The 16,522-nt window shown below is 38.9% G+C and overlaps 1 protein-coding gene across 1 annotated transcript in view; it reads left to right on the top strand.

Annotated features, from left to right (window-relative positions):
- Window positions 1-13,171, top strand: part of fig4a (FIG4 phosphoinositide 5-phosphatase a) — a 52,101-nt gene extending 38,930 nt beyond the window's left edge. Inside the window, exons 22-24 of the mRNA XM_005734444.2 lie at window positions 1,953-2,041; window positions 7,156-7,230; window positions 12,160-13,171. Of these exons, the coding sequence (XP_005734501.1) occupies window positions 1,953-2,041; window positions 7,156-7,230; window positions 12,160-12,337 (342 nt within the window). The 3' untranslated portion in view covers window positions 12,338-13,171. The remainder of the gene's footprint in view (window positions 1-1,952; window positions 2,042-7,155; window positions 7,231-12,159) is intronic.
- The last annotated feature ends 3,351 nt before the right edge of the window (window positions 13,172-16,522 follow it).

Here is a 16,522-nt window from a genome sequence, read left to right on the forward strand (position 1 = left end):
TAAAGGTCTTGGCACCTTAGACTGCTCTTGTAGAAAGTCCCAGCTGTCCTTGAGGTCTCATCGGTAGTCTCATTACATTTTTTCATGTAATTGTCCTATTTGTGCAGCACAAAGCTTTGAATCTACAACATTGTTCTAACAACAAAAAGAAAAAGCACCTTTGCTTGATTTATCTGGGCAGTGGCACCGAGAAGGAGAAATATCTTGAAGGCATTTGGTCTTCAGAGTTGAAAGCAGAGGCACTCCCTCTTTCTCCATCCATCTATTTCTCCTCCTGATTTATGATGTATTTTCCTTGGGTTTCCTGCCTGTCTTCTCGTGGCCATGAGCAATGAGCTGGTCATGAATATTTTGGGCCGGACAGCTTGCTCACGTGTTGGGCGCACGCAGTCACTCTCGTGCATCTCGTGTCGCTGCCTGCAAGCCTGTCCCCGAGAATGGATTGCCAGGGTGCCAGCACAACACACAACTGTTGAAATATTTAAACATCGGATCATTACTACGTTTACCATGTAATTACACATGCTCATTTGGTATTCCACCTCGATTTGAGCGTGCATGTGCTCGGTAGATTTGCTGTGTGTTGCTGTACAAGCAGATATGCACCTGCACAACACCCTCGCCTGTGTGCTGCACGTAGGTGTGTATGGTGCAGTTAGTGTTTTGCGAATCCCCGTGTAGTCTTTGAACAGGGCTCTGTGTATTATTGTGATCTTGTGTGTGTTCACAGCTGCTGTTTTCCTGGACATGGTTCTGGTAACACCCTGCGTAATTCTCCCCTCCCTGCAGCTCAGATCAATACAGTTACTGGGAAAATTGAAAGCTTTATGTTGCACATATTACTGCAATGTCAGAAAAGTGAGAACGGACTGCGTTCATGCAAATCCTGTATATGCTGTTACATAACAGGCTTTTACCTTTTCTGTAGAGACTATAGGCAGAGTAAAATGTAACAAAACACCCCCACAAATCATATTTTGCCTAGAAAATGCTTTTTTATAGGACATTTTGAATAATCAGGAAGGTTATACAGATATATCTGCTAAATCTTGTTAAAATATTGACATGCTAATCTGGTCTAAAACTAGCAGATGTTGGATTGGAACTCAAATTTTGAGAACAAAGATGTTTTACAGGATATGTTTTGTGTTTTCCACTTTTTAATCATTTATTTATCAAGATTAAAACGTGTTGCACAATTCTGCAGCATCTACCATTTCAGCTGTTTCACCTTCCTTTTGATTCCTTTGGCAATTTTCAATTTCTTCAATAAAATAAATTAGCTCGAGCATTGCCTGTTAATGGAGGGTACTCTGTTACAATTTTATTGTTTTTATATTTACACAGCCCCACTTGATAGCAATGATAATCTTAATATGTGTTATATTGTAAAGAAAAGACTACAGACTACAATAAATTAATGAGTGTTTATAATTGTATTTGAAGGATTACAGTTCTCTCTAAATTAAAGTTTCTGTTTAGTTTTTTTTAAATTAAGTGTCACATTTGAAATGCCCCGTTGCCTCACAGTTTAATTCTGCTCCGATCAGTCAGCTTGAACCAGTTTGACCTTTTTATTATGATCTCCTGTTTATTATGATTATTATATCCCAACAGACACTGAACACTGTGTGACAGATCCCCAGGAGGGCATGTCCCAACTACGAAAGAACATGAAAGCACCTTACCAGACACCAACAATCAAATTACTTTTGAAGTTGCTAAGATTTACCTCCTTGCGCCATCCTAATTACTGAATCTGTTGGGGAGAAGCAGCTGAACCTGATGACCTTGTCTGTATGGTTTTATAGTTATAAGTCGACTTTTTTTTTTTTTCTTTTGCGGTCATTTAAAAGCCATGATTAAACATTTATGAAAACAGTTTTTTAAATATTTTTTCTATCTTGTCCACATGCGTAAGTATGTTTTTGTGTCTCTCTTCACATTTTCAGGAGGTTTATCACCAGCATATGGCAAAGGAGCCTTATGGACTCAATCTGGCTGAGTTTCCCTCTGAAGATGACCTACTCATTTACCAAAGGTAAATCTGAGCTACTAATTACATACAAGGGATGAAAACTATAACAATATGTAATAACATATATTCAGTAGTCATCATATCACAGATACTGGCCCACAATTTCACTCACGCAATCTCAGCAATATTACTTTAAATTTAAAGATGGCCATCCATCCATCAAAGAATCTGTTGACATAACATTTAAGCAAACTGGGTAATCTTTATTTTTCCCACTCAAAGCCCTTTTGCTATACAAAATAGCTTCGTTGCCTGAACTCAATCACCTCTTCCTTCTTTTGACTGCTTCCTTTAGCGGTTGCCACAGTGGATCATCTTCCTTTATCCTCACCCCATCTCTAGCATCCTCCTCTGTCACACCCTCTGTGTGTCCTCTTTTGCAACATCTGAGGTTTTTCCTCTTTTTCTACCGCTTGGCAGCTCCATCTTCAACATCCTTTGTACACTATATCTGCTATCCCTCCTCTGCACATGTCTGACCATCTCAGCCTTTTCTCTCTAATTTTGTTACCAAACTGCTCAACCTGAACTGTCTCTGTGACGTACTCATATCTGATCTCGTCCATCCCGTCACTCCCAGTGAAAAACTTTACATCCTCATTGCCTGAACCTAACCTCGTAATGACAGTGAAAACAAAAAAACAATGCAAATGAAAATAAGACAAAGGCACCAGCACACATCCAAATACTCCCACTGCAGGTGCATCAAGGCGCTGAGTATTTGGAGCTGATGAGAATGCACTTTTTCACACTGAACAAGTGTGTCCTTTTGGACTGTAGTGTAGTGGTGTCGTCGAACTGGAAAGATTGCGTCAGGAATATTATTGTGAAGTGCCAGTCTTGTAAACTGGACATGACAGGAATACAAGGAGAAAATTACATTACATTGTCACTTAGAGTTGAGGGGAACAGATTCAATTTTGGTGGTCAAAATATGTGACTTCCAAAGAAATTGTATATTTATAAGATAAATATTAGAAATAATATTTATAATAAAACTTTTGCACATAGCTAGTAAGCCAAAATTAATTGTCTTGCAGTTTCTCAAGAAAGAAATTGTGACCACATTTCAGATTTTTATTTGGAAGGGGGTGAATTGATTTTTGTGGCACTAATGTTTACTGCCCACCTGTTAATTTCATTTAACCTCCCAGGACCTGGCGTCCACATGTGTGGACATCACATTTTGGGATGTCTAGACGAAAATAGTAAATTTTTCTCTACAAGGGCCTGATATCCACTTACGAGGACATTATACTGCCACTGTTAAAACCATACGTGGATCTCATTTGTCTCAGAAACAAAAATTAGGTTAAAAAAAATCTGGTAATTCTTTGTTTTTACATTCATCAGGTCCCAATCAACTCAAATGGCCAAGAAAAATTTAAAATGCATGCCATGAAAGAGTTTGGGTCTTAGGAGGCTAATGTTTATATTAAAAGATTGAGCTGCAAATCTGGACTGCATAATGAAATGAAAATGTTTCCATTAGTCCATTAATGCTTCAGTCACACTAAGAAAAACTGTGGTTGTAGATACAATTATTGCTATTTGGAGTCTCTTTGCCTCTGAAATGTTTTTTTTTTCTTCAAAGTTTTGGTGCATCAAGACAGCAATAAAATGCCAATAAGACAGAGAGACTATTCTGTCATTCTGCTATCAGTTTGCAAGTGAAAGGGGTCATGTTTGCATCTGCAGTCTGCGAGTTACTGAATTCCTCAACAAATAGTGATGTAGTTGCTGTAGGATGGCGATTTAACTGTAAAAAGACTTATGTGCTCGGCAGCCCTGCTTTCATTTAGGAATATAAGCAGTTGAGTCAGTTCCCACATTGCAAAGAGACTAGTAGCCAACATCAGCACATACTACCTCAGATGGGTTGTACCATGGTGATAATCTGTGTGTATATATTAAACAACAATTATTTGCAAATCTTTGATAATCTGAGAGCGACTGCAGTCAGTCAAGCTGGGCTGTGATTGTTTGGAGACAGATTGTGTCCCATTAGGGGACGTGTTTAATCATAAAATCATGATTCAAACCCTCAAACTTTAGTTACTGATACTACAATCAGTGCCCGATTGAAGGGTTTGGGGTCGTCACGTGGGTCATATGGCCTTCAAATAGTTTTTCTTTTTTAACTTCCTACCTTTTAGAAATGCATCTCAAACTTCTGTTCTTTTATAGCTCTATGCCACGGCTAGCAATTCTTGCTACCTTTCAGAACGACCATGATCCGCCATTGCTATAAAAATGAAAAAATGGTCCATTGAAGTGAACGGAGTCTTCCATTCAACAGCTCTGGTTGCAAGAAGGTTGCTGTCCTAGTTTTATTCTAGTCATAAGATGACTAGGCACTGCTGGAATGTTAAAGTGAAAAGGTTTAGCTTCCTAATTTACTATTTTAGCGTCAACGACAGACATTCAGGTCAAATGTCAAAGTATTGGACAATCTGATATTTTCACCTGCGGATGCTGCTCAATAAAAGTAGTAAAATCTATGAAGTCTACTTTATCCTGAATGAGGCACTTAATATTATCAGTCAGAACAACGCAGTGTTCAAGACACAGGGGCAGAACAGGCAGCCACCCCCTCAGGGTGATATGGGTCATCCTGAAAACAGGCATCAACCAGGCGGGTTTATCACGCCTCTGACCTCACTATTCTTTCTCCACCTTTCCCTTCCTTCTCTTTTCTGCAAGTCCTTTCTATTTCATTTTGTACTTTCTCCCTGTTTGCTGCCAACACTGATTTAGGACACAGTGAATAGCCATCAGCAGGCTTTGAATCGGAACACAACTGTCTGTCTGTTCTTTGGAAGCTTACAGCACGTTTGATACAGAATGATCATTGGATGAAGCTTTGATAGCTTTTTCCCCCTCACACTGCTGTCCTAAATCCAAAGAGGATGACTGCAGTAGAACTGTAGATTGTGGATAGGTATTCTTTTAAGAGAATCTTTGCTGTTTATAGAGTAAGTGCACATTATAGTTTCGAAAAGACCATGTGACTGCAGACCTCAAACACACTTCAAGGCATTGCAAGAACTGCTGAAGACCATAAAATACCAATGGGCACCTGACACCTGACCTGGAACCCATTGGATAAAAAATGGAAGATTTTTGGAACATTGTGCAAAACCTCAATTTAAGATAAGACAAACTTCTTGAGTTTATGTGAGCTCACATCCAAGCACTTTTTTCAATGCTCCTTTCTATTGAACATTCACAAACAACCAACCTTGCAATCAGTAGATGACCTCTGAGCTACAACCCATGGCATCCTATTTTTACTCTGTCACCAAGTAGATGAAACTACTTGCAGCACAAAAAAAACAATTTACTTGACTTGACTGCCAATCAGATTAACTTAATTTTCAGCACTTCTATCCGGTCGTTAAGTGATGACGTGACGAATCCTACTTCCGGGCCTAAAGTAGTCTGCGTTTAATATGGCTTTTGTGTTGTTAACATGTTTAATGTTTTGTATTTTCTTCTATTTAATCTCAAAAAGCTCCTAAAACAGTCAGTGATCACTGTTGACCTCCCTCGGCTTTTATTACCGCTAATCATTTATTTAAGCTCAGTTTTTAAAACCTTAGAATGTAACTACAGCCCAGCCCATGCAGCAGTATATGAATGACTAACCTCGTATTGTGGATGGATTATCTCACTTGTTCTCCTGGCTGAAGTTTGGTCCTTTTACAGCATCCTGCCATGCGATTACATTTGTTCCTGACCACCGAGAACACTCACGTTAACTTTTATCGAGTGGAAAAAAAGTTAGCTTGTTTATATTATGCTAACATAGCTGTGTCGCTAGCGGTCATGTAGCACATCATTATATACCAGCTAGCCCAACTTCAGTAACCTTACAAACGTCACTGCTGTTTAGTTTTCTGTCTTCATTTATGTTGGAAGTGATAACAGAGCTGTACGTTTAATTTGTTTCCAAAGCCCCGCAGTCAGGACATGCTATATTGTATTTAGATAGAAGCTAGCAAGCTAACCTCCTGCTAACTCCTAACTCCGTTAAATTTCATAAATTCCGTTTTCATGGATGCCTGGATGTTAAACTCAATTGTTACACCTGGTAGAGCAGAACGCTGATGATTTTATTAAAGATGAAAGACTTCAGACAGTTTTTCAACTCTCAGTAATGCCATAGTGATCGTTTGATATATGGACCTGCAGCGGCGTTTAGGCCCAGACACGGCTAGTGACGTCAGACTTAACGACCGGATAGAGAAATGCAATGTAGAAATGAAAACAAAAAAAGCTTGAATAGATCAGAATGACATGGAAAAATCAAACATTTGAATGTCATAAACATCATGAATCAGTCTCACACACACCAAAACACTGAAACTGATGCATACATTTAAAATACAGCATATGCATTACATAGAAATGTGGCATTGGTCGAGAATGTATGAGCAATTTCTAATAAGTTAGGTAGTTAACGTAACAATAAATAAAATGGTCCTGACATTTAGTTGTTACCAAAACATTTATTTATTTTAACATCTTCACTGACTTAGGTCTGTATTCTGTCTCATCGCACTTTGATGGCAGTCACATTTATACTGGGTGACTAAAGCAGGGGAGTAAACCTTAAAAAACACACGCAATTCAAATTGCGGTGAAGAATGCTGTTCATATTCTCCTACTACAGTGGCACATAATGAGAATGAAATTGCATTCATTATTGAAGTTGAAACTGCTCCAAAGATGGTGGCTGCAGCCAGTGCTCTGCTAATCAATGCATTAATATTAAAAATCATAAGCAACAGCCAGAGGGGGACTCTCAGCAGTTGCATATTATTGAGTCTTTGTGAGAGAAAAATGACCTACAGGGAAATTTGTGATTTGATGATGGTGAGATCTAAATATTAGAGATCTCAGAAGACAAGTTGAACACTGAAGACAGTATGAAGCCTTAAATTGAAAGCATTCGGTAGAGCCATAACGACCCTATTACAGATTAGGGTTATTTAGATCGTTCCGCTCACCATGAAGAGGGCAGAAGCATTTGTAAGCAATGCACACCTACACTACTGGCTTATTTTGCAGAAATATCATTCATTGTCTGTATTATGTTTTGTATTTTCCTGCAGGTTTGCTCACTTGGGTGAGAGCCAGCACAGAGTGGAGAGAACTGAACACATAAACCCGGCAAACATCATCTGTCTGTGAGTAAAACATATTAATAGAAAAAAAGGGGAAAAAAGCCACATGTACTCAAACTCAATAAACCTGGCTCACGTGTAATGTATGGTATTGTATTCTTGGTTTGCAGTTATAAATGACCCCTTTTATAAAGCACTCAACATTTTCACTAGCCTTGGGAGAAGGATTGCACTACTAAGTGGTCTCAGTCGAGGCTTCTAGCTGCGCACTGTTTAATTGTCATATGTTTCTTCACTTCTTTGCATACACGCTATTTCCCAGACAGTCCACTCTTTACCGTAGATGGTGTTTGTTTGGTTTTTTCCCCCCCTTTTTTTTATCCCTCAGCCAGATTCAAAGTTCAACCACACGTGTGATGGCAATGTGCAGCCATGGAAACGCACAAGATGTTTTTGTCGTGCTGTCTTTTGAGCTGTAAGGCATGCATGCACACACACCTGTGCAAACACATAAATCAGTTTAGAAACAAATTCCTCCTCTACATGCACTTGTGATTTTCTTACATGATGGCTTCTTATATATCAACATTCATACCTGCTAGGTTTTGTCTTCTTGTGAAAGTGCAAAAAACTTGTTTGAAAATTTAAACTTATTGATGGTCCTTGCGCACCTCCAGTTTTTAGTCTGTTTAAATCTAACTCTGGTGCAGTCCATTTGTGCTGATTTGAACACTGTAATCGCATGTAAGTGCGAGCCAAAACAACCACACTAAGACCCTTTGGAGGAGGGGGCCCCTGTGTGGTCCCAAATGAACTCCAGAGCAGTCTGTGATTCTGTGAACTTGATTTGACCCCTTTCCAAACCTACTACCAGGTATACATTGCAAGTTTGAGCTAAAAAAAAACTTCCTGTAGCTACATGTGCTTTGTGTTCTGGGATGCAACAAGGCGCAATCGATGTGCTGGGGTCTGTATCCATTAGCAACCATCTGTGACATGAGCAGGAATTCTTCATTTTCTGCAGTAGATCAGAACACAGCACCTTCTTACTGTATTTACTGCTCGCACCCTAGACATATATGCCCAATAAGCAGACTGAATATTCTGTAATGATACATTTTGGTTTGCTTGCAGTTCACTTGGATTTTTTCCTGTGTGTAAAGAAACCAAATCATGTGGAAAAGCTACAGCTTTACAACCCCCCTAAAATTACTTTACAACCCCCTAAAATTACTTACTCATTTTGAATCAAGTAAATACTAATTTTTTTTGTCCTGGCAAGAGTAACTATAAATAACTCCCGCCCTCGCCTTCCCAATTTCATATATGTTGTACATGGAAAATTCCCATCTTTCAGCTGCTGTTTTCTCTTTTAAAAAATTGTCTTTCTGTTTATAGTAAGACAATTTACCTATAACAAATCTCCATTAGTTCTGCATCCAAAGCCTCCCAAAGCAGAAATCACAGATTGATGTTTTTATGGATTATACAAACGAGATATGACTTGTTAATTTGTGACGATTGGCAGGCAGAATCCATACTAACTCGCAGTTGGCTCTAAGACACGGTTTAGTTTAGAGATTTCAAATTTTACATATTTAGAAGTTTTGATGAAGAAGTACAGAGATGATCAGAAAGAGCTGTAATGTGTCGTTTTGGAAAGCATGTGAAAGGATTTTATAGGATACCAAGAGAAGAGCTATGGTACTGTATGAGGAAGCATGTGATGATATATTTAATTGTGGTGCAGGACACTGAACCCCTCTTGGCAGTGGTCATGGACAGCCTGGCAGATGAGGTCAGGCAGGAGTCTCTGTCGACTGTGATGTTTGCAGTGAGATTAGAGAGGGAGGTGGAGGGAGCTCCTTGCAGTTGTAGTAAAAAAACGGCAAAAAAAGGTAGTAAAACCTCGCTTCAGGAAAATAAAAAAACACTTTGAGACACATTGATTATTAAGCAAATGTTCCTGAAGGGAAAATGGCTTAGAGACTACATCAGAGGGAATTGGTAGTGGTTGTATTGTTCAACAGACATTATAGAAATGATAACTTTTTACAGAATGAAAAAGTGCAAAAGTAGGATAGAAATTTCATGAATTAGTTTTCTTTCCCTTGTTATGTTTGAATGTATGGGTGAGAGGTGAGGAAGGTATTCACTTTCAGTTTTCTAAGAAGACCATGAATGCGACTCGTTATCATTGCCAGTAATTTCCTAGAAAACCAGATCTGTTGCCATTCGGATCGACTAAGTTTGATGGTCATGTGGAACTGAAGAGGATATGGACAAGAAATGGTCACTTAGAGGAAGACTGACAGAGGCTGACAAAGACACAGTGGGGACATGTAATCAACTTGGAGGAGGAAAATTCAAGGATGATGAAAGACATGCCTCTGATTTGTTTCTAGTATTTCTTTGGTGTGTGAACTGTTTTTAAATGTGAAAGTTTCTTGTATGTATCCCCTCTTACAGAACAGGAGAAAATTTGTAATTTATCTTACAAAAGTGGCAGAAGTATCAATATTTTCTTTTAGGAAATCTCCATCAGCAGGGAATCAAACCTTTTCATCTACGTTGTCTTTCTCTCTGGCCTTTCAGTAGTCCATCCAGCCATTGTTGTCATCCTCGTGTCAGGCCCGCAGGGTGCTACAGGTGTGTCTGTTGTTGTGCAACAGTGCTATTCTAAGATGTTACAGCACCCCAAACGTGTTGTCACCGTTAGAAGCCTTTTAGAGTGTCACCTCCCTCTATGTTCCTCTATTGATCCATCAGGCTCAGCCAAAGATGACTCAAGTGACGGAGATAAAAATGGAAAAGAAATGAATACTGTAGCCCATTCCTGTTGAGAAACATTAGTGAGGTGTAGAGATTAATGGCCCTCTTTTCTTCCTCTGCTCTCCTCTCACCCCAGCTGGTTAGGACAGATGAACCATGAATCTGGTTTCTAAGGTTTCTACCCATTAAAATGAACTTTTCGGCACCACCAGGGCAAGTGTTGCTCATGGGAAGATTGTTTGATTTCTGTCTTCAGTATTGGAAGGTCTTGACCTTAAGACCTGACTGTACTCCGTTGCAAATTCGAACACGGACAGCTGGGGGCTCAATGGCCGAGTAATCATTCCTTTTACACTACTTTCAAGTTCGCCGCCTGAGGTGTATGCATCGTTTGTGCGCTGTAAATCCTCCACGGACAAATCCACGTGGTGTAAACAAACAATAGGCTGGCACGTGGATATCTGTATGGACCTTCATGCTGATGATGAAATTTATATCACTTGGACTGTAGCAGACTCATGTGGAAGGTATAATTGAGGCTTTTCTATGCTCTAAAATAAGTTGTCTTCTAATAAGGCAAATGTAATGTACAAATTACTGACATTAAACAGTTTATACAGTAATAGCAAGCTCAGCAGGCCAGAAGATGAAGTTTGAAATATTTGAAAACACAAACATATTTACTTGAAATGTTTTCAGTGTTGCTCACATGGTTTGTAGGAGTTTGTAGACACATTATACTTCTGCTTTATATTATGTGAACAAGAAAGAAAGAAGTCAAATAAATTTTTATGGGTAAAAAAAGGTCTGCTTCTAATAAAAATTCACAAATCTTGTCGATACTGTTAAAGTTTGAAAATAGCCAAATTGTGACCCATGTTTCCAGCTCTGTACACGCAACTTATCAAATTTCTTGCTTGTTTAACTAATATCAGCACTATTCATGTGACAATGTATTAGGGCTAGTGAAAGTTTAAAATAATATTTTCAAGATGATAGTTTTACAAGGAAATAATAGCAAATTTAAGAGGATAAAGGAGTCAAATTTATAAAAAAAAAAAAACCCTCAAATTTAAAAGGAAAATATCGGAAAAATATACCAGTAATCAATATTGCTTCACTTTTCATTATTAAATGCACATATTTAAACTGCCAACATCAGTATCTCATAAGAACTTTATTTGAACACCAGCACCACCTCTTTATAGTCGTATTAAGTCACACTGCAAACTGTGAAGTTCATTTTCAATCAAACATATTGTCCTCTAACCTCATCTAACAGCACCGGTTTCTTTGTGTAGCAGGCTGTGAAACAAGTGAGACTTGTTAGAGTCAGATCTCTCCAGCAAGTCTCAGGTGTGTGTGTAAAATCCACTCAAAGTTCTGATGAATCTGTGCCACAGGAATCACTCCTCCTGCTGCATTGGGCAGATTTTAATCAAACTTACACACAGTAATCATCACGGGGCTTTTCGCCCAGATTGCGCCTAAAGGTCACGGTCATATTTGTTATTTTACGGGCAATAAACAGTGAATTGTAACGGATTGCGGTTTCTCAGTTTATGATGAATGAATGCATCAGTCAGTAGTTTTCATTTTCCACATTTTGCAATAAAAAGCCCCAAAACAAAAATGCTATTTGTTTTCTCAACTTGGCCTAGAGATATTTTTTACCTTCAGCACTACTGACTAGTCTGTGTAATTAAGGATTCTTACACAGCAGCCTTGGGGGGGGGGGGGTTGTAGCCATATACTCTATGGCTACAACATCCTCCACAGCTCATAATTTATCCCAAGGCTTCCGAGAGCCTCCGCTGTGCCTTTGAAAACAGCCCATCATGAGGCAGGTGCCATTTGAAATGCAGCCATGTGTCTAAACAGCCTCTCACTCAGGCCTCAGCTGTTGTTGGAAGCCTAACTGAATAGATGACTTGACAAGCACGCAGTTGATAATTCACCCAGAAGATGGTAAGACATGCTTTAAAATCTAGTTTTTGGAAAATATGAGTAATACTGCTGTGAAAGCACTCATCTTCACCCTCCTCGTGTTGTTTCCACCTCTCAGCAGCAGTTTACAGTCTTTTGTTGGCTCAAACAAACTCCTTTTCACCTCTTGTTTTTGCCTTGTCTTAAGCCACGTGATTTGCCTAAAGTTAATGTATATGGTGATACACCAATCACACATGCTTCTCTCCCATTTTTCTTTTCCTTCTCTCTTAGAGAGCCAGTGTCCTGTTTCCCAGAGGACAGCATCTATGCAGTTTTACCTCCACAGGTGGGCAAAAACAGCCAGGAGGTATTTGAGTGCCATGTGATGACCGGTCAGGGCCAGGTGAGGGCGTTGTGCAGAGAGGACATGTTGATGTACAGGGAATACATCAAAAACAGATATATGTGAGACACGGATAATACAGACTGGATCTCTGTTACCAGTGTGAATGGGAAGCACGATCAGCTGCTGAAGATGTTTCGTCGTCATTAATCATGTTTGCTACTACAAACAAATGCAAAATAAAATGTTCTATTTGAAATTGATGTGGGGGGTTTTCTATGGTAAAGGCTGTAAAAAAAACAAAGATAACAGTGCATGAGAACTCCGCTTGGCCTGTACTAGAACTGAAGAAAGGTTTTTTTTTTATAGAAGTCTTTTTAATTTTTTGCGATCCACAAGCGTCATTCAAAATTGAAATACTTTGAATGTTAGATTTATCATTCAAAACTGCACACATTAAACTGCATCACAGACTGGAGTTCAGGGGTTTGAAAGAGTCAGGCACTTACAAGCCAGTCGTTATAGTCTGTGAGGTCAGGACACGTTCATGTCCTTGTCTTTCCTTTGAGGGGTTTTTTTTTTTGTTTTTTTTTTTTATTTCTTCAGCAACCTGGAAATTTCTCCTCCTCAGATGTGTTGCATTCCTTTTGTTAAACAGTTTAAGCTTTACCATTTTTAAAGTGCCTTTTGAGATTTTTTTTGCATTATTTAAAAATAGGGGGCATTTGTCCTGTATTGAAGAGTGCACTGGTTAATTTAAATAAACTGTGTATTCTTTTGTTGTTAATGATCTGTACAGAAAAACGTAGCAGTGATAGCTTGATATTTGATTTGTTTTTGTTTTTTCAAACCTTGCCACCAGTTTACAAAGTCACACACTAATTTATGTTGCAGAAATGCTCAGATCAGATCATCATTGTGTACGTTAGTTCTACAATAAAATTGTATTTAGTAACAAAGTAACAGTGTGACAGAATGTTATTTGAGTTTTGGGTTGTTTTGTTTTTTTTACTTTTCCACTTTTTCTATTGGCTGCCAGAGCTTTTATTGCAAACTTACTTCACTCTTTGTACAGGTAGAAACGACAGTACCACAAGTTGTTTTGAACTATCGTTTTTTGAGAAGGTCTTTTAAAGTCCTCTTTTTGACCTTGGTTACATATTCACTCATTTTCAGGTCAGTCTATGCACCTGACTGCTTTCATCATTCAAGCCATCATCATTCAAATCAAATAATTCAAATACCAAAGATAACAGTTTGGGTTTCAATTCCCAAAGAACTATTATATGAAGACTTTGCATATAGGTATGCCAAATTACACAAGAACTGGACTGTAACAACAGGTCTTATGGAGTGATGAAAAATTTCAAAGAGATCCAGATTTTAAACTTTTGGTTCAAACCATGGGTCGTGTGTCAGGAGAGGTATAACATGAGTGCCATCTGTAAAACATAGTGGGGGCTCTGTAACAGTTTGGGGTTGCATTTCAGTCAGTGGTGTTGGAGCATATGATAAAGAAATGATGGGTGGCTCAACACTTTTGCAAGGTACTGTAACGCTTGCTGCTTTCACGTGGCCTTTTATAAGTGTTCCCACTCTCCTGTAGTGACTTCTTCTTGGTTCTTTTCCCCCCCCATCTTGCACCACCTTTGCCCTTTTTTCTGTCTCACGCTTGTTTTCACTCTCTGCTCACTCTTTTAGCGCTCTGCCTTTGAATGCGGGTGTCAAAAAAAATGGCAAACGTGATGAAGGACGGCTTCCCAGCAATGCACATACACATTCAGTAAATGTACTGACTGGCCACTGGTCTCAGCATCACTGCCTCGTGAGTCTGTGAATAGGGGAGGAGGTGCCGGCTGTCTCAGCATGTGATGTGACAAAGAAAGCAGAGGAAATAAAGGCAAAAAATGTTTTCTTCTATATTTTAAGAAATAAACGACGAGGAGGAGAACGAGAGGAAGGATGTATCTTCAGTAACTGCACACCTTCCACGGGTACACTGGAAATTGTTAAATATGTGCTATAAATAGCCATGATACAGTCCGATAATGACACATCCCACCTTGCAGGAGACTCTTGGAGTCTTTTCACATTGTTGCCTTCACAAGACCACAAGAGGGACATGAGGGAGGCTTTGTCCTTACCTTCAATGCTACAGTGTCACTGGGTTTTGCTAAGAATAACAGCTGTGGAAAGTTTATTATAAAAAGTGTTCATGCTTTGTTCGTTTTTTTTATTTTTTTTTATACACTCAACATTTCTTGTCCCGAGTATTATGTGCTTTGTAAAGATTCTACATTCACTGAACTTTTTAGTTTTACAAACTTTTAATTCAAGGCCAACAGATATGTGAAGGCTTTATATGCGTGCCAGTGAATCCTCACAGATCTCGTGCAGGCATGTTAGTTTTAAAAAATGCTTTGATGTGAATACGTTTTGCCTTTAAAACAGAATTCTTGCCTGTTGCCTTGTTGATTGTTCAAAATCTGCACAAGTCTAAGAGACAGTTGTCCTTAGACAACTATAGAAATGAACTATAGACTGTAATATTTAAAAAAAAAAAAAAATGTTGATAGCCATATCCATCTAGGTCCCTGTGAGATTAGGCATGACCAAATATCTAGACAAAAGGGCTATGGGAAGTTGTTAGCCATTGCCAAGTAGCAACTTCCAGACCTGAAAATGGCAGCTACAGGCTTGATCGTAAAGTTGATCCTCGGAGGCTCCCATATTAAAATGCACAACAGCGTTAAAAAGCCAGGCCTTAGTCTCTGTGGATAGTTTACCTTTTGCCTTCAGAACTGCAGCACAGCCACGATGCCAATTTCCTGTTCCACCACATCCCAAAGGTGCTCTTCTGGATTGAGATGAGGTGACTGTGGAGGCAATCACTGTTCTTTTTTTTCATTACTTTGCACGTTCTCCCTGTGTTTGTGTTTGGGTCCTCTGGCTTCCTCCCACAGTCTAAAAACGTGCAATAGGTAGGGTTAGGTTAATTGGTGATTTCAAATTGCCCACAGGTGTGAGAGGGAGTGTGAATGGCTGCCTGTCTCTCTGTGTTAGCCCTGCAACAGACTGGCATTGTGCTCTCTTTTCTAAATTTAATATCTTCTGGCTGCAAAGAACCAACATGGCGGTGTCTGATACCTATTGATGAGGCTTAAAAATATAGTGGGCTGACATCACGGTGGCTGTTTTAATTACAGTCTATGACTAAGGCTAGTGCTGACTAAATAGCTTTATTAGCAATTAGCAACATTCACTAGGAAAATAACAGGAATGAAACAACACGAAGAGCTGACTCAGTCTACTGAAGTCTAAACAAGAAGAATAGCACGCACCTAATTTTTTAACCACTTTATTTACGCACAACTTTAAATCTGAATACAGCCTATGGGGTTGAGTTATACAATGCCAGTTCTGAAAATGATGTAATCATAGTCCAATCAAAAGTTAAAATAAATGTATTTGCAAATTGCATTGCAATAGTTTAAGAGTAGAACATAAAACACATCAGATAAACTTAGGAAATGAACAGTTTTACCAAAAAATAAATAAATAAATTTTTATTTATATAGCACCTTTCAAGACAGAGTCACAAAGTGCTGCACATAAGATTACAAGTCGTAAAAAGATTTAAAAAAGAGAAAATAAAACAGGCAAAACATTAACCAAAAGCAGTTTTAAAAAGGTGAGTTTTGAGTTGTTTTTTTAAAAACAGCTACTGAGTCCACAGTTCTTAATGCTTGGGGGAGAGAATTCCACAGTCTAGGGGCCACAGTGGCAAAAGCTCTATGCCCCTTAGTCCTCCTCTTAGTATTTTTTATAGCAAGTAAGCCCTGATCAGATGACCTCAAAGACCTGCTAGGGACATAAGGCTGTAGCAGATCAAAGATGTAGGCAGGTGCCAGTCCGTGCACAGCTCTGTAGGTCAAGACCAGGATCTTAAAATCAACTCTAAATTTAACAGAAAGCCATTGTAACTGAGATAATAACGGTGTCAGATGTGAGTACTTGGAGGATTTTGTCAAAAGTCTAGCTGCAGCGTTTTGCACAACCTGCAGACGATCCAGAGAACCTTTGCTTAGACACATAAACAGCGAATTACAATAATCCAAGCGTGACGAAATAAATGCATGTATAGCAATCTCGAGTTCAGAGCGAGATAAAACCGGGCTTAGCCTAGCCACATTTCTCAAATGATAAAAACAAGACCGAACCAGAGATTTCACATGCCCATCCAATGTGAGACTCGAGTCAAAGGTGACACCTAAATTCCTGATAGAGGATTTAACATAAAGTGAGAGAGGA

Source organism: Pundamilia nyererei, unplaced genomic scaffold (genome assembly GCF_000239375.1).
Source record: "Pundamilia nyererei isolate P.nyererei 1_Seehausen unplaced genomic scaffold, PunNye1.0 scaffold00058, whole genome shotgun sequence".
Lineage (NCBI taxonomy): Eukaryota > Metazoa > Chordata > Actinopteri > Cichliformes > Cichlidae > Pundamilia > Pundamilia nyererei.